This window comes from Cervus elaphus, chromosome 27 (genome assembly GCF_910594005.1).
Source record: "Cervus elaphus chromosome 27, mCerEla1.1, whole genome shotgun sequence".
In the NCBI taxonomy this organism is placed as follows: Eukaryota; Metazoa; Chordata; class Mammalia; order Artiodactyla; family Cervidae; genus Cervus; species Cervus elaphus.
The window spans coordinates 48,939,609-48,956,170 of NC_057841.1; the positions used below are offsets into that span (position 1 = coordinate 48,939,609).

The 16,562-nt window shown below is 50.3% G+C and overlaps 1 protein-coding gene across 3 annotated transcripts in view; it reads left to right on the forward strand.

The window, feature by feature from the left end:
- The window catches only part of RNF165 (ring finger protein 165), a 105,133-nt gene extending 100,028 nt beyond the window's left edge, over positions 1-5,105 (forward strand). For all 3 annotated transcript variants that reach the window (XM_043889626.1, XM_043889624.1, XM_043889625.1), the window contains 2 exons: positions 3,800-3,906; positions 4,372-5,105. In XM_043889626.1, coding sequence (XP_043745561.1) covers positions 3,800-3,906; positions 4,372-4,489 — 225 coding nt within the window. In that variant the 3' untranslated portion in view covers positions 4,490-5,105. The remainder of the gene's footprint in view (positions 1-3,799; positions 3,907-4,371) is intronic.
- Positions 5,106-16,562: the final 11,457 nt, after the last annotated feature.

Here is a 16,562-nt window from a genome sequence, read left to right on the forward strand (position 1 = left end):
GGCATCACTGACTCAATGGACATGAGTTTGAGCAAGCTCTGGGAGAAGGTGAAAGACAGGGAAGTCTGGCGTGCTGCAGTCCATAGGGTCGCAAAGAATAAGACACGACTGAGCAACTGAACAATGACAAAGAGGAAATGACAGTATTTCAGTAATTAAGGGGATCACTGGCATAATGACCATTCGTTGGTGGGAGAGCTTGAAGCTTATGGAGAAGAATGTGGAAGGAAGAAAGGTGTGTTCAGGAGCCCAGGAACAACTTCTACCTTCCTGACCACGGTGGCCTCACACCAGACTGCACACTTCATTTGCCATCACTTCAATGGGTTGAGAGGAGATAAGGAAAAGAACAAATGCTAAGAATGAAAAGGGAAAATGAACTGAGCCAATGAGATAAAGAGTTGAGCTAAGAAATTATAAGAATAAAAGGAGAATTAGGGGAATAAAATATTTGAAAATAAGGAATAAGAAGTAAAAATGCAAAATGATAGCATTTAAAACCCTGTAAAATATAAAAAAAAGCTTAAAAAATTTAAATTCAGTAAAATAATATAAAACAGAAAAGGATATTTTAAAATAGTAATGATGATAAGAATCATTAAAATATAATCTAAAAAGGAAATACAGAAAAATAAGAATTAGGAATAGATATGAAAACAACACACAAAATTAATATCTATAACATCAAAGTAAAAAGGGAATGTTAATGAAAATGAGAAAGTAAGGGTAAAACAGATAAAATAAATATTAAATTTAGAATGCTGAAGAAAGTTATAGTTAAGGTAAAAGTTTCATGGATAATGAAAAAAGAGGAAAAAAACCAGAAGACCCAAAAGATTAAAAATACAAAAGAAGAACTAGGATAAGATTTGAAAAGAGACAGTAGTTTAAAGAAATATAGATTAGACATAGCAAAACAAAGTAGGAATATTAAGTTAAAATTATTAACTATAAAAGGGAAATCCTGAATACTGATGGGAGAAGGCAATAGAAAATAGTCTTCATGGTATTTTTTTATGGAACTTTCTCAAAGTGTTGACTAAAAAAGGCCACTCCTCCAGCAAACACAGTTGGGTTCTTAGGTAGGCAGATAATCATAACTCCATTCATAGTCCAAACACATGACAACTGTATGAGACTATGGATGTAATTCTGATTTTCTGGATTATGGCTAAGAGTAAATTTATTGCAATGGGGGATATAGGGTACAGGGAAGCTGAGATCAGAAGGCATAGATTTTCTTGTATGTCCTAATGAGGTTACACAATTCCCTAGACTGCTTCAGACTGCAGAACTGAGGATCAGGAACCAGATTGCAGAGACCTGGAATTTAGGCCTGGCCCCAAGATCAGAGTCATTCTCTGGGTAGGCTTTATCTTGTGACACTTCAGATTTTTCTCTTGGCTAAATGATCTTTAAGTCTGCTTATCCCTGGAGAAGGGAGAGAAGTGAAGTGAAAGTTGCTTAGTCGTGTCTGACTCTTTGCAACCCCATGGACTATACAGTCCGTGGAATTCTCCAGGCCAGAATACTGGAGTGGGTAGCCTTTCCCTTCTCCAGGGGATCTTTCCAACCCAAGGGTTGAACCCATGTCTCCCACATTACAGGCAGATTTTTTACCAGCTGAGCCACCAGGGAAGCCCAAGAATACTGGAGTGGGTATCATATTCTGTCTCCAGCAGATCTCCCCGACCCAGGAATCAAACTGGGGTCTCCTGCATTGCAGGTGGATTCTTTACCAGCTGAGCTACCAGGGAAGGAGTTAGTTTTATTCTCATGGGTGTTATCAGAATGTTTTACTGCTTGGCATGGAGATGGGAACAAAGTGGGCTGATTTCATTCACTGATTAGATTCCTTCCTCCCCAGAATATTTTTTTTTAAGCACCAATGATATGCCTTGTACTTGACTAAGTGTGCATAGAACCTAAAGAAAGATGAGCCATGGTCCACACTATCTAAGAACTTGGAACTTTCTACATAGTAGTTGTTGTCATGCAGTCCCTAAGTCATGCCTAACTCTGCAACTCCATGGACTGCAGCAGGCCAGACTTCCCTGTCCTTCGCTATCTCCCAGATCTTGCCCAAATTCATGTCCACTGAGTTGGTGGTGCTATCTAATCATCTCATCCTCTGTCACCCTCTTCTCCTTTTGCCTTCAATCTTTCCCAGCATCAGAGTCTTTTCCAGTGAGTCAGCTCTTTGCATCAGGTGGCCAAAGCACTAGAGCTTCGGCTTCAGCATCAATCCTTCCAATGAATATTCAGGGTTGATTTCCTTTAGGATAGCCTGGTTTGATCACCTTGCTGTCCAAGCAACTCTCAAGAGTCTTCTCCAGCACCGCAGTTCAAAAGCATCAATTCTTCGGCACTCAGGCTTCTTTATGGTCCAACTCTCACATCCATACATGACTACTGGAAAAACCACAATTTTGACTATATGGACCTTTGTTGGCAAAGTGATGTCTCTGCTTTTTAATACACTAAGTTTGTCATAGCTTTTCTCCCAAGGAGCAAGCATCTTTTAATTTCATCACTGTAGTCACTGTCCACAGTGATTTTGGAGCCCAAGAAAATAAAATCTGTCACTGCTTCCACTTTTTCCTCTTATATTTGCTATAAAGTGATGGGACTGGATGCCATGATCTTAGTTTTTTGAATGCTGAGTTTCAAGCCAGCTTTTCAAATACTTAGCATAGAATTTAAAAGAAGACAATTAAAGTTAACAAGTATAAACAGAGTGCCTATGTGATGGCTAACATGATATTGGAACTAGTGCTTAACTTATCCTTTTTTTAATTAATAGCTTTTAAAGATGAAGTATGGTTGATTTACAATGTGTTAGTTTCTGGTGCGCAGTGGAACTAGTACCTATTTTAAAGGAATTTTCTGGGCAGGCAGAGAGATCCAACAACATAAAATAAGCCTGGTACAAAAATTAGGAGCTAAAGCCCAGTTTGCCTTCATCTAGTAATGAATGAATAACTGAATAGACATTAGCTGAGGGAAGGAGAGGAAGGAAGGAAGAAAGTGGAGGGAGAAGTGTGGAGGCAAGGATCCAGGTTGGAGAGAATGTAAGGAGGAGTGGCCAGCGCGAGGGGACTAGAAAGGGTGCAGCTGTTTATGCACAAGCCATAGATTTGCAAAGGGTGATTCGTTAGGCACCCAATTCCCTTCCAGACTCTATGCCCTTAAGACTGCATTAAGTTTATACCCTGGACGTAATTTGCCTGGAACAACAAAAATAAGATTCTCTTGGTTTCTTCCACACTCTGTATTCTGCACCAAGGAGCAGGGTGTGGGGGGGAGTCAGGGAGAAGAGTCTGGGAAGCACACAGAAGTCTAGGTGTTAAAAAACTACACAAAACAAAACAAAGTCTGCTGCTGCTGCTAAGTCGCTTCAGTCGTGTCCGACTCTGTGCGACCCCATAGATGGCGGCCCACCAGGCTCCACCGTCCTTGGGATTCTCCAGGCAAGAACACTGGAGTGGGTTGCCATTTCCTTCTCCAATGCATACATGCATGCTAAGTCACTTCAGTCGTGTCCAACTCTGTGTGACCCCATGGACAGCAGCCCACCAGGCTCCTCTGTCCACAGGATTCTCTAGGCAAGAACACTGGAGTGGGTTGCCATGTCCTTCTCCGAAAACACAGTCTAGGTGTTACTTGAGAACTTCAGAAGTGACTGACACACAGGGGGAGGAGGCTGAAAGGCAGAGGGGGGAGTGCTGTGGATGAACACAGTAGGCACCAGCAGGTAAGTCTGCTTCAGGTGACAGACACTCTCCTCTGCTTCTCCCAGCGAAGACCCCAGGATGGGAAGGGCAAGAAGGAGGAGGGAGAGGAGTCAGACACCGATGAGAAATGCACGATCTGCCTGTCTTTGCTGGAAGATGGAGAAGATGTGAGGTAGGAGCGCAGCCCCTTGAGTCCCCCGTCCTCCTTCCTGGGGCCAAGCTGGTCCTCTGCCGTGTGTCGGGGTGGGGGGAGTGCTTGCTTGTTTGCCTGTGCACATGCGTGAGTGTGCAAGAGTGCGCAGTATGCTCCGTGTGGAGTGTGGAACATTCTGGATGTGGAGTGCCCATTGTGTGAACACCCAGACACCAAGCTAAGAGAGCAGAGGGGCGTTTGGCTTGGATGGGTCTCAGGTTAAGTCCTGGCTTCGAGTTGGAGGGCCAGGAGGAGGGGGGTCTTGGAACTCTCCTTCCTATCATGCATTCCCATCCCAGCCACAAGCTCACTCCATGGCAGGGCCCCCAAGACCCTCTGAGTGTGAGTCTCCTGGTCCCCGAGTAGTCGGTTTCCCTCGGCTCCTGGCACAGCGCGGGACCCTTCCCCTTGACCACTGCTCCCACTTACCCTTCCCTCTTCCAGGCGCCTCCCCTGTATGCATCTCTTTCATCAACTGTGTGTGGACCAGTGGCTCGCCATGAGCAAGAAATGCCCCATCTGCCGAGTGGACATTGAGACACAACTGGGAGCCGACAGCTGAGGGAAGAAGCAGCCAGTGGACACCCCATTTTCCTTCACCAGGTCCCCCCACGGCCATAGCCCTTGCAGCCAAACTTTGCCTTCTGAGCCATTTGATGTAGAGGAGAAGCCTGCAAGCACATTTTTGTGGAAAGAGGAGTTGGTGGTAATCTGAGTCCGAGGAAAGGAGGGGGTGGGGGGAGGCCCGCCCATGCAGAGTGGTGACTGCCCCGTCTGTCCGTCCGTCCGTCCGTCCATCCGCCTGCTGCGCGGGAGGGAGGGAGCTGGCGTTGCCCGGAGCAGGGACGGGAAGGGGGGGCCACGCTGCTGAGAGTCTAGAGGCGTTCCTGCAGGTCCCAGCTCACAGCCCGGCCCCTCGATCCTGTCCTTTGAAGGATTGTATATATACCTCTCGACCACGTAGAAACCATGTAGGGGTCTCTAGCTATTTCTGTGGATGGCAGCCAGAGCATGTTAGCTTCAGAAAAAAATGTCGTGTGTGGTGCTCCAGTCATCTGTGGTGGACATGTCGCTGTTACCGAATCTGCACCAAATATTTCTCATTGAGTTTCTTGTTTTGGTGCCTGACTGAACCAACCAACGACAGCCCAAAATCTTCCCGTCTTTACGAGAGAAAAGAAAAAAAAAAAAAAGAATCAAAGGTGGAAAAAAAAAAAAAGCCAAATTCTGTTTACGGTGAAAAAGTATGATTTTTTTTTTCACCCAGGTTGGGAGGCGGGAGGGGGTCCTGGTTTTGTTTTTGTCTTTTTTCTTGGCTTTTGTTTTTCTCATGTTTACAAGCGCACGGAGCGAGCTTGGAGGCGGCATCTGAGAAGGGGGTGCAGATGGGGGCCTTCGATGGGCCTCTCAGGGGCTCAGCTGGGCTTGGGAAGGCAGCATTTGAGTGGGTGAAAGGCATAAATCTGTCTTGAAGGAGGGCTCCCCACTTCTAGAACCCATCTACTTAGCTCCAACCATTCCTCACCACCCCCCCAGTTCCACACGGAACCAGGAGGGGTTCAGCTAGAGCTGCCCCAGGTTCCTCGAAGCCAGGATAGCCCTGCTCACGCCAGCTTCTTCCTTTGGCTGTGCTCAGACCCTGCCACACAGAGGCAATGGGACCACTGCCTCCCTAATGCAAAGAATTAATCAGATGTTAAAGTAGTCTTGGCCAAAGTGCTCTCAGCTAGCACGCGCAGGCTGAGGTCAAACATGCAGACCTTGGGGAGGACCTTGAGCTTCTTCAGGGATGTCTTGAATCCTGATCGAGTCCCTCAGAGAGGACCCTGGCCCTGACACCACCTTGGTGGGTTTGGGAGGCCCTGTGTCCCTTGTCTCTAGCTCTTTCTCTGACTCTTTGATAACCTTGGGCAAGTCTCTTTCTTTTTCTGTGCCTCGGTTTCCTTCTTCTTACAGTGGGGAGAAGCAACAGTGCATCCGTTTCTACTTCCTCTACCTCACTGAGGTGTTGCGAGGAGTACGACCATCCACCCAACGACTTCTGTGCTCTCTCCTGGGAACCTCCTCGGGGTTGAGGGATGGGGGTAGTGGGAGACAAGACGTGGAAGTTCCAAGTGACATCATCCCTGGACTGTAAGCTCCCCGAGGCCAGGATGTTGCCTCCCTGGCTGCTGTCTTTCTGAACTGCTCCACATTTTTTAATTTTCCTTTCTGAATTTCAAAGGGAGCAGAGAGAAAGGAGGACAGGAGAATGGAGATGGGAGAGTCCACCAACTTCCAATCCCAAGCCAACTTTCTTTGTCCATATGTGGAAAATACCAGCTCAGCTGGAATTCTGCTCCCTTCCTCTGCCCCCACCTCTGGCTCCTCTCCCTCATGGGTACTGCCCTTCCAGCCTCCCGCTCCCCTTACTTACCCCATGCCTCAGTCTCCATGCCTTTATATCAGTGAGATAGGACTAAGGGGGACAGATATTTATCAGATATATGAAGATCATCCTTAAGGTTATGAAAATTTTTGAGTCTGCATTGTTGCTGCAAAGGGTAGAACCAGGATCAATGAGTGAAAATGATGGGGAAGCAGATTTTGGCTTGAGATAGAACCTTCTGGCACATGTGGAGCTGTCAAGTAGAGGGACACAGTCTGGACACCTGCGGGCAGAGAGCAGGGGTCATGGCTTCTGGTTGGAGGAATCCTCGAGGCTCTCACTCAGACCAAGGCCGTCTATCCTGAGTGCTGCCAGGGCAGATGCTGGGAGAGGCAGCAGCCAGGGAGGCAATGTCCTGGCCTCCGGGAAGCTTACAGTCCAGGTGAGGAGCCAGGGGGATAGTGCAGGGTGACTAGTCTGAGTCAAGGTTAATGGCCAGGGCATGATCCCGTCCCATTCGGTGGTTCCAGTGTGTGAACCTGGTCTCCAGGGCCAGTGGCTGGAGATCCCACGAGTGGGAAAGTACTTGTCAGGATTTTGGACAGAGCTAGTGACTAGTAGCCCCAGGAAGTTGGGAACTTCGCCCCCTATCCTGCTTTGACCTGAGATGGGTGGGGCGGTCCAGGGCAGGTCCCTGCCCATTTACTCAGTCTTTGTTCTTCCCTCCCAGGCTGGTTTGAAAGGCCGGCAGGTGGGAGGCTGGTGGGGAGCCGGTGTCTGGCTTCTGTCCGGGCTCTTCACTGACAACGTGGCAGCCCTAGAACCTGCCCTCTGCTCCCGGGACCTCAGCTTCCTCGGCTGCCCACAAGGAGCTCGCATTGGATGCTTGCTAAATTTCCTTCCAACACTCACATTCTCTGATCCTCCCTAACATCAACACACTTTTTTCAAGTTGGGAGAGCTGTGTGCCCATCGAGCTGTTGACAACGATTCTCCCCAGGGGCACCACCATCTGTATCACAGGCTGAGAGTGGGACAAGTCCCCTTCTCCCCCCCACTTCTCTGCAGGCCCCCAGGCTAACATGAGGCACTAACTGGGGTGAGGACCACCCAGAGGGGAGAGCTCAGCACTGGTTTGGGGGGTAGATCCTAGAGCCCACCCCCACGCCCATCTCTCTGGGGCTCTCACACCCTGCAGATGGGCACCTCCCAGACCTGCAGAGGGGTGAGAAGCGTGAGAAGTGAGGAGAGGGGGTCTGTGTGTCTTCTTCGTGGAAGCCCCCTCCTGCCGCCCTCCCCACCGTCCAGGAGCCTGGGAAGACTGGAGAAGAGGCAGGTTTGGGCCTCAGCATCTCACACCTACCACCTCCGGGAGGGGAGACCCCTGGTCGTCCTCCTTCTGCTCAACTCAAGGGACTCAGACCCTTCCTTGACCGAGACGCATGAGTGCCTTCTGGGGCGACAGCGGCCCCAGGATTCCAGTTGGGCCTCCAGCCACAGCGCAGCCCGGGCCGCCGGGACACCAACCCACGAACCAACCCCACGAAGCCCGGCCACCCGGCGCGGCGGGGCGGGGCCCAGGCGACTCCTCCTGCGGCCCCGCCCAGCCCTCGCCCCTCACCCGTGGCGGGACTCCGGGACTCCGAGCTCCTCTTCTGCAAATCTTTCCAGCCTCCGTGCAAGTATTCTTAACTCTTTACGCCTAATGTTGAACAAGCACAGTTTTTTCAATGGTGAAGAAAAAGCACCAGATTTTTTTTTTTCTTCTTCCTGAAGAAATCCCCCCCCACCCAGCCCCCCGCCTGCCGGCGGGACAGACACTCCCCGCGTGGGGCTGTAGCAACGTCTGTCAGGTCCTCCCCTCGTGTTTCATCTCCTGCGCGCGCGTAGAGCAAATGCTAGAGCGATTTCAGCTGATAGAAAAACAAACATGAAAAAAAAACCACAAAAAACAAAAAACATGGCACGTTGCTAGTTTACAGGGTTTTGTGAGTTTAAATGCCTTATATTTAACAATCATAATTTATGACTAACTTGTAGATATCGTGGGTTCTTATTTAATTATTTTTATAGTTGTTTTGCATTTTTAATTATAATTTATTTATTTAGAAAGGATACTAATTTTTTTTATTACTCCTATTACCTCATTTTGGCGTTGTTTCTGGGAGTGGAATGCTTTGCATGCATTGGTACGATGACAAACAACTACGAATACAAAAAAACAAAAAAAAAATAAAAATTCCGCGAACTTTATTTCGTCCAAACTATCAGGGTGTGTGATTGCAAGCTGTCCTACTGTGGTGCTGGCCTCTTTGGATACATTCCATACGAAATGCAAACCTTTGATTCTGTATGCTGTGATCCTAGTGAAAAACTCCAATATAGTGACTGTATTTAGCACATATATAAATATAATTTGCACTCGTCAGCAGACTGGGGTAAGCCTTTCACTTGCTATCCTTGCCCCCCCCCCATCCCCCATCATTAACCACCCCATTTTTCTTCCTCTTCCCCTTTTCCACAACCTCTGCCCACCCTGACCCCATCCTCTGGGGAAGGTCGGGGGTAGGGGGGGATGGGGGGGGGCCCTCTTAGTTCGAGAACTAAGCCCTTTGGACATTACCAGCAGGAGCATCTGAGAGCCAAATCCTGATTTATTAGAATGAGCTCGGGACCTGGGGTCAGGAGGCTGGGTTTTTCAGACCAGCTCTCCTGCAAACTTCCCCGTGACCTTGAGCAAGTCACTTGGCCTCCCAAGTCTCAGTTTTCCGGGCTAGGGTGAGGAAGCTAAACAAGAGGATTTATCTAGTGTCCCTCAGGCTCAAATAGGATATGACACAGAGCCGGCGGGAGCCCACCATGCTGTGCTCTCCCATCCTCTTAGGAGAGAAGAAAGGGAGTGTGGAGGGAAGGAGAGGAAGAGAGTGGACTGAGAACTTATCCAGTGGAAGGATGTCTGTCCTTTGACATGCAGTGTCCTGCAGGGGACAGGGGGCAAGACAGGCAGATGCATCCTTGGACATGGGCTTTCACAAGGTTTGGTGGGCATTTGGAGAGTGAGCTGCCACCCATGCTTTCTTAGATATGGGGATGGGGTCGGCAGGATATAAGTGCCAGACTCTGGCATTTGGGATTGGCCACCCTGTCATCTCCCGGAGCCTTTGCTGTTGAGGCCTTGCCCTTGACAGCAGATCAGGACACAGGTTTGAGACCCACAGTGTCTCCTCCCAGCATCTCCTTCGCCCTCTGTCCTTGCTTCAAGGGGCCTGTGGGCTGAAGGGGCTGCTGTGGGGGGACAGCTGGGGGCCTCCGATCTCACTGCCCCCAGGAGGGGCGGGAGGGGAGAGCTGCAGGCTCAATAGCTTTGAAGCCTGGCACAGCGGTGAGCCCAGCTGCTTTTGAGCCAGAGAGAGAGAAGAGGTCCCTGTCCCCTCTGAGCGGCTCTGGCTCTCTACCTGTCTGCTTCCTCCCCTTTCTTTCCAGCTCATCCTTCCTTCTTGCCTCTTGACATCACTGCCTTTGCCTGGTGGAGAGATCCACCCTCCACATGAGGCGCCGTGGGATGGTGCTGACTGGGGAGGGAGCGGAGGCCCAAAGTTGCCACACTGCCTGGCCGACTTGTGAGAGTGGCTGGGCCCTTTCGGCCCCACTTGGCTCTGGCTGGACTATGGGTCCCCTTCCCTGGGCTTCCTGCCTGCTGCCTGTCCAGCTTGCCTCTGCTTCCACCCTGGAGCCATGCGGACCTGACTCCTATGAAGGCAGCCTGTGGAGTTGCCCACTGGAGCGCGACTGCCAACTGCAGGGCCTGGCAGATGCTGCCCCTTGGCAGGGCTCCTGGATGGACACGCCTTATGCTGCTCTGGTGGGGGGGTCAGGGTGGGAAGTGCCCTTTGCCCGGGCTGGCCTGTCCCCCACCCCTCCTCATCCCAGCCTTCCCCTTCCCCAGTCCCACCCCTGGCCTTGGCCGTGGCTCGTTTCTCAGCTCTGGAGCCAGCGACCCCAGGCCCGCAAGGGGGTAATTTGGTTGCCCCTGGTAAGTGAAAGGCTTATCCTCAGTGTTGATTGTCCTTTTTTTGTAATCCTCCTGCTGTTCTGTTCTGTTGTGCTGTGCAACATTTTGCTACATAGACTATTTTATAGCAGAAAGCTAGAAGAATATTTATTATGAATATTAAAGCAATAGTGCATCAATGAAAAGGCGGAGACATTAGGAATTGTGTAAATGCTTAGATTCACTTTTGGTGGATTTTTTGTACTTTATTTATAACTAATAAAAATGAACTGCATTGCTAACTACACCTCACTTGTGCAGGGTGTTTATTTCTGTGCTTACCCAGGGCATGCCTGGAGAAAAGTGCTCCAAGACAGACCTGTGTTCATCGGAACACCTGGCAGTGTTTGCTGTCTCTTCCTCACCTCGCCCTCTCCTCATCCTCTGCCTGTCCTTCACGTGTTTCCCTTTTTCCTCTTCCTCCCTCAGCTTCCCCACTTCTGCTGCTCCCAACTCCCTCCCTCCTCCTCCTCTCTTATCTATTATTTTCTCTTTCCTCTTTATCTCTCCAAGAATCTGTTCTATTCTCTGAACCAACCATCTAATTAACCTGTTTTCCTAAACTTTAGCTTATGGATCTTAAGGCAGAAAGTTCCTTTTTTTTTTTTTTTTTTTATCATTTTCAAATGTAACCTCTTATGTTTTGATCTGGAGGCTCCTCAGTTTCTCCATAGGAGAGAAAGATTTGATTTTTGAAAGTTGGGGCTTGGATTTTTTATTCCTTCATAAGAGCCCAAATTCAGACACTCTGCGGTGTCTAGAGTCTATTCTCAGAAAAGTGTGGGTCAGTGACCTGGAAGATGACTTTCTCTCAGAAATTACAAGCAGAGCCCATGTGAATGAACTTTTTTCCCCCTCAGTCACAGACTTTATTTTTTAGAACAGTTTTAGGTGTACAGAAAATTGAAAAAAAAGTAGAGAGCTCCCATATGCTCCCTCGTGGCCACCCATTAGCATCTTGCCTTGGTAGATGCATTTGCTGTAGTGGAGGAGCCAAAATTGTTACCTTATTATTAACTAAGGTCCATCGCTTTCACTCATTTTGTATGTAATTTCATACATTTAAATGAATGTTAAATGGGCTTCCCTGGTGGCTCAGATGGTAAAGTATCTGCCTGCAAGGCAAGAGACTGGGGTTTAATCCCTGGGTTGGCAAGATCCCCTGGAGAAGGGAATGGCAACCCCCTCCAGTACTCTTGCCTGGAGAACTCCATCTACAGAGGAGCCTGGCGGGCTACAGTGCATGGGGTTGCAGAGTCAGACACGACTGAGTGACTAAGACACACACAAACAAAATGAACGTTTAAATCTCTAGCTCTCATCGAGTCAGATGATCCAAAACGCTGTCTGTCTTTTTCCCCACAGTTCCACCTGTATCTGTTGCTCTGGGAACCTGGGCTCCTTAGTCTTCGCTCCGCCACACCCCGCTATCCCTGTTTGCCAGCTGTAAGCACTCGGATAGGAGGCCAAACTCCTTCCCCCAACATCCCACAGGCCCCGTCTGTCATCTCTGGCTACTTAATCTCTGTTGGGGCACAGCCTTATGGGGTTGGGAGAGTGGCTCTATTTCCTTGGATTCTGTGCCCACCCAACACGGGGGCTGGTGGGTAGCCTTCCGAATCTCCACCCCTCTCCCACCTCCTATCACAGTGCCCAGGAGGGCAGACTTCTCAGAAAACACCCCGGCTCTGCCTGTGACTCCCAGTCTCCATAACCCTCAGGAGGTTAAGGAGGATGGAGTCTGGCTGTGATTGTCAGGGCTCTTTCAGGAAGCAGAATCAGTAGGGTTAATATGATATAATACAGGATATGATATGTTATTTATAGATATGGAGATTTATTTTGAGGAAGAATTGGCTCACGGGATTCTGGAGCCTGAGTTGTCCTACATCTGCCCTCTGTAAGCTGGAGACCCAGGAAAGCCAACAGGGTAATTCAGTCTGAGTCCAGAAGGCCTGAGAACCAGGGAGCCGATGGGGAAATTCCCAGGCCCTCTGGCAGGAAGCAAGGGGATACATCCTCCCTTCCTCTGCTTTTGGTTCTCTTGAGACACTCCAGGTATTGGATGAGGCCCACGCACACAGGGGAGGGCCGGTTACTCTGCCTCGTCCACTGACTCAAATGCTCATCTCATCTGAACCACCCCCCGACCCCAGAAACACCTGGGAATCATGTTCCATGCACAGTCAGGTGACCCCGAAGGTTAACCAACACCCCGGCCCCACCTCCCCCTCAGGCCTCCCCAGCCGCTGCACTCGGCACACACCCCGTGGCCCCCAGATGACGCCGGACCTCTGGCCCTGATTCTGCCCCCCACTCCCCATTCCCCGGAAGGGGGACACACCAGAGCCTTCCCCACCAGGCACTGTCCTTCCACACTTAGCTTTGCTCTGTGAGCAGCCTCACCTGCCAGCAGGGCTCCTGCCCACGGGACCTGCCCTTCCCAAGCGCTTTCCATCTCAGAACCCTCCCTGCCCGCAACCAGCCACAGCTGAAGTTCTTCTACCTTTGAGCTTCCGTCTAATATTCTATTTGAGGAAAACCCCTGCCCTTCTGTGGCACCTGTTAGCTGTGTGACTTTGGGCAAGTTGCTTACACTTTCTGTGCTTCTGTTTCTTTATCTATGAAATAGGAGAAACAATAGCACCTGTCTCAAAGATCTTTCTGAGGCTTCAATGAACTCACGCGGGTAAGGCACTGTCTGGAATATAGTCAGCGCTGTATAAATAATAGCCATGACAAAGATGATGACGGTGATGGTGTGTGCGTGTTTTTTTTACTTTTAATCCCTTCCTTTCATAGTCTTTCTCCTCTCTTCCTCCCCTCCCTCTCCTTTCTCTGGAGAGTTTCCGAGGCCCCATCAATGTCCACTCTTCCTCTCTGGCCATTCCAGGCCATGGTCAGCCACCAGTAATGTCTGTCCAGCAGAAGGGCTGGTGACTGAGGCCTTAAAATCAAGACACCGGGAACAACTGCTTGATTAAAAGTCTCTTCCACATTCAGCTGGAAAGTCTAAAAGAAAAGCTACATTGAGGCCTTGAGGCTAGAAGCACAGAACCCACCCTCCCTCCAGCTCATTAGCATCACTGCCCCCCTCCTCCCATTCCAGTGATGCTACCCAACCTTCTCCTTTTGAATTTAGGACTAGAAATGTCAAATGTCCTTGCCCATACTCCCTTTGTCCAAGGCTGAGGTCCCCAGAAGACTTCTCTTGCCCTCACTGAGGGCATTTGGCTGTTTGCAGGTGGGTGACGCCCAGTGTCAACATCTGCCAAGGGGCTGAGAGCAATGGGGGTCCATGCTCAGTACAAAGATATAGCACCAAGGGTCCTCCTGAAGTGGGCATCTGACCTTATTCCATTTGGAGCCCACGTAATCAGAATTCAGAAGGGGTATATCTGAAGTGAGTTGTATTTACTTATAACAAAATCTTGGAAGGAGAGTGTTGCTCAAAGAGCTGAGAAAATATGATTGAAGGCTTTTGTTTAACCTGCTTCAGAGCAAAAGTGTTTCTTAGACTTTGGTGTAACATTTCCTGTGTAAATAACTTGTGCTAATTGCAAATGAGTCTTTTTCTTTAATGTGGACCCCGGGGTATTTGGGCTTCCCAGGTGGTGCTTGGGGTAAAGAACCTGCCTGCTAATGCAGGTTTGATCCCTGGGTTCGGAAGATCCTCTGGAGGAGGGCATGGCAATCCACCCAGTATTCTTGCCTGGAGAATCCCTGTGGGTAGAGGATCCTGGGAGTCCATAGGGTTGCACAGGGTCGGATACGACTGAAGCGAATTAGCACACATGCACACATGTAGGCTTTTATTTGGAAATACTTTGTTTGTAGTTATAGCTTTACATTTAAGATTCTCTCCAAATATTCTTTAATGCAAACTGTCTCAGAATCAAATGAGGAAAGATGGTGCTGATATAAACCTTGGCACTCAAGAAGCCATCCTTATAAAAAAGAATTTTCTAGCAATATGAGCTGTCAATGCGGGAGAGGGGTGGGGTTGGGGAAGGAATGAGCAGGTCTGGAGAAGACGGTAGGAAATAGAACAGAGGAAAAGAGGAGGACAAGACTATTCCTTGTTTTGTTTTCTTCACTTTAAGGGGTTTTGGGGCTTCCCTGGTGATTCAGATGGTAAAGAATCTGCCTGCAATGTGGGAGACCTGGGTTTGATCCCTGGGTTGGGAAGATCCCCTGGAGAAGGGAATGGCAACCCACTCCAGTATTCTGGCCTGGAGAATTCCATGGACAGAGGAGACTGGCCAGCTACAGTCCATGGGGTCGCAAAGAGTGAGACATAACTGAGCGACTTTCACTTTTAAGAGATTTTGTCTTGGTTGGAGGAAAGGGACTATCCAGTGCCACTGGCCAAGGCTGATGCCCCAGCAGTGACCAGGGGCCATGTCAGCAGCAGGGACCTGGAGGTGAGAAGGGTTCAGGAGACACCTTCCATAGAGAAGGGGCTGATCACCTTCCCCACTGCTGGCTGTTGAGTCTCAGTCTTGTGATTAGGACTATTGGGATACAGAGCTTTGTGGGGCCTTTGGGTAGAAGAATGTCTTTCTTCTAGGGCCAGGACTAGGGATGAAGAGGCAAGCAAGGTGCCCTGGGTGCAATGTTTAAGGAAGTCCCACTCTTGGGTGCCAGCCCTGCCTTCGCACAAGGCTGAGGTTGAGTGCCTCCTTAACATTTACATCCTGGGCTGCCTGCTTACTTTTCCCAATCCCAGCTTTTCTTGCTGCCCTTCCAGGAATTGACCGGTGGAGCCCAGCCCAGGGGCTGGTGGAGCTGGGGGGGGGGTAGATTTGGAGTGTGCCCACTCTGGGAGGCTTCTGCGGGAGGGGCCCTGCATTTCCTCCTCAGGGCAGAGAGGGCACAGCAGGTGTGAGCAGGGTCAGCAGGGGCCCCTCCTTTCGCTGCCCTTCTCCCCAGTACCCTGCTAAGTGGGGTCACCTGCAGCCTGGGAGGGGGAAGGGGAACTTCAGGGCCCCAAGGGAAGGGCAGTGCCCAGCCCGAAGAAGCAGATCCGTGGGGAGGGGACCTGATGCAGGAGGGTTCCGCAAGACTCCCCTGTCCACTGCGCTGCACATCTCCACCCCACCTCCTCTGGGAGCGCCAAGGGCGTCCTCCGCAAGCGCAGCCTTGTCCCTCTGGGAGCCTTGGTGAGTCAGAGGCCTGTTCTAGTCCTCAGGTCCTGCCCCTCTGAAGCAGGGAGGCCGGACTGGCCTGCAGCCTCAGAACAGGATGGGAGGGAGGGCTGGATGGTGGGGAGGAGACTTGGAGCCCGAGGAATGGCTCCAACCAGAGGCTCAGCAGACGGACAGTGCGTGGCATTGCTGGACACACAGCCGGGGTAACTGGCCCAGGTCCCCAGGGACTTGGGGAAACCAGGCGGGTAGGAGGTGCCCTGCGGGAGATGAAGTACAGCCCGATGAACAGAAGGGATAACAGTTTTGATAGCTTTCACGGCAGTAGTTTCATCCCATCTTCACAAGTCCCTGGTGAGGAGGGAGAAGAGCCCAGGCCAAGAAGAGACGGAAAGAAAGTTGACGCAGATCATGGGGTATATTCCCAAACCAGTCCAGCCCTTTGCAGTAAGAGTAAGCCCACATTTATTGAGCATATCAGCAACTGAAAAGAACACAGGGCCTTTCCCTTCCCAGTGTTGGCTGGATCAACAGTGGATGCTACATTCCATGCTCAGATGGCGTAGCGCTTGCCAGAGGACATGGCAGAAAGCACTTTTAACTTTGAGCTGAGCATCACCCTCCAGGTATGACAGAGGACAGACGGACGGAGATCCTGAGAAGGAGGTGGGCACGGATACGAGGGCAGGACTTTCAGAAAGAGATGAGGGTGGGCCTGGAGTACCCCTTCCCTCCTTTTGGCTGCCCTTTTGCTCAAGGCTATGACTGGGGTTTCAATGGGGCTATTTGGAGAGGGGGATGTGTCCATCTCAGCTGAGGACACAGGGCCCTGCTGCATCCAGAGAGATTGTGGGCGTGAAAGATGGGCTAACCGACTGCTGATGGCAGGGTGGCCTGAGTGCCCAGGATTTGTTAGAGCAGAGGATGCCAGAGAACCTCCTTTTGGGTGTCTTAGATTCTAAGCAGACACAGTGGGAGAGGGAGGTGAGGGGCCTGAGAAAGAGCCCACACAAGTGCTCGTGGGAGGAAGGCTCCAGACGCCGCCAGTCCAGGAAGAAGGATGCTGACC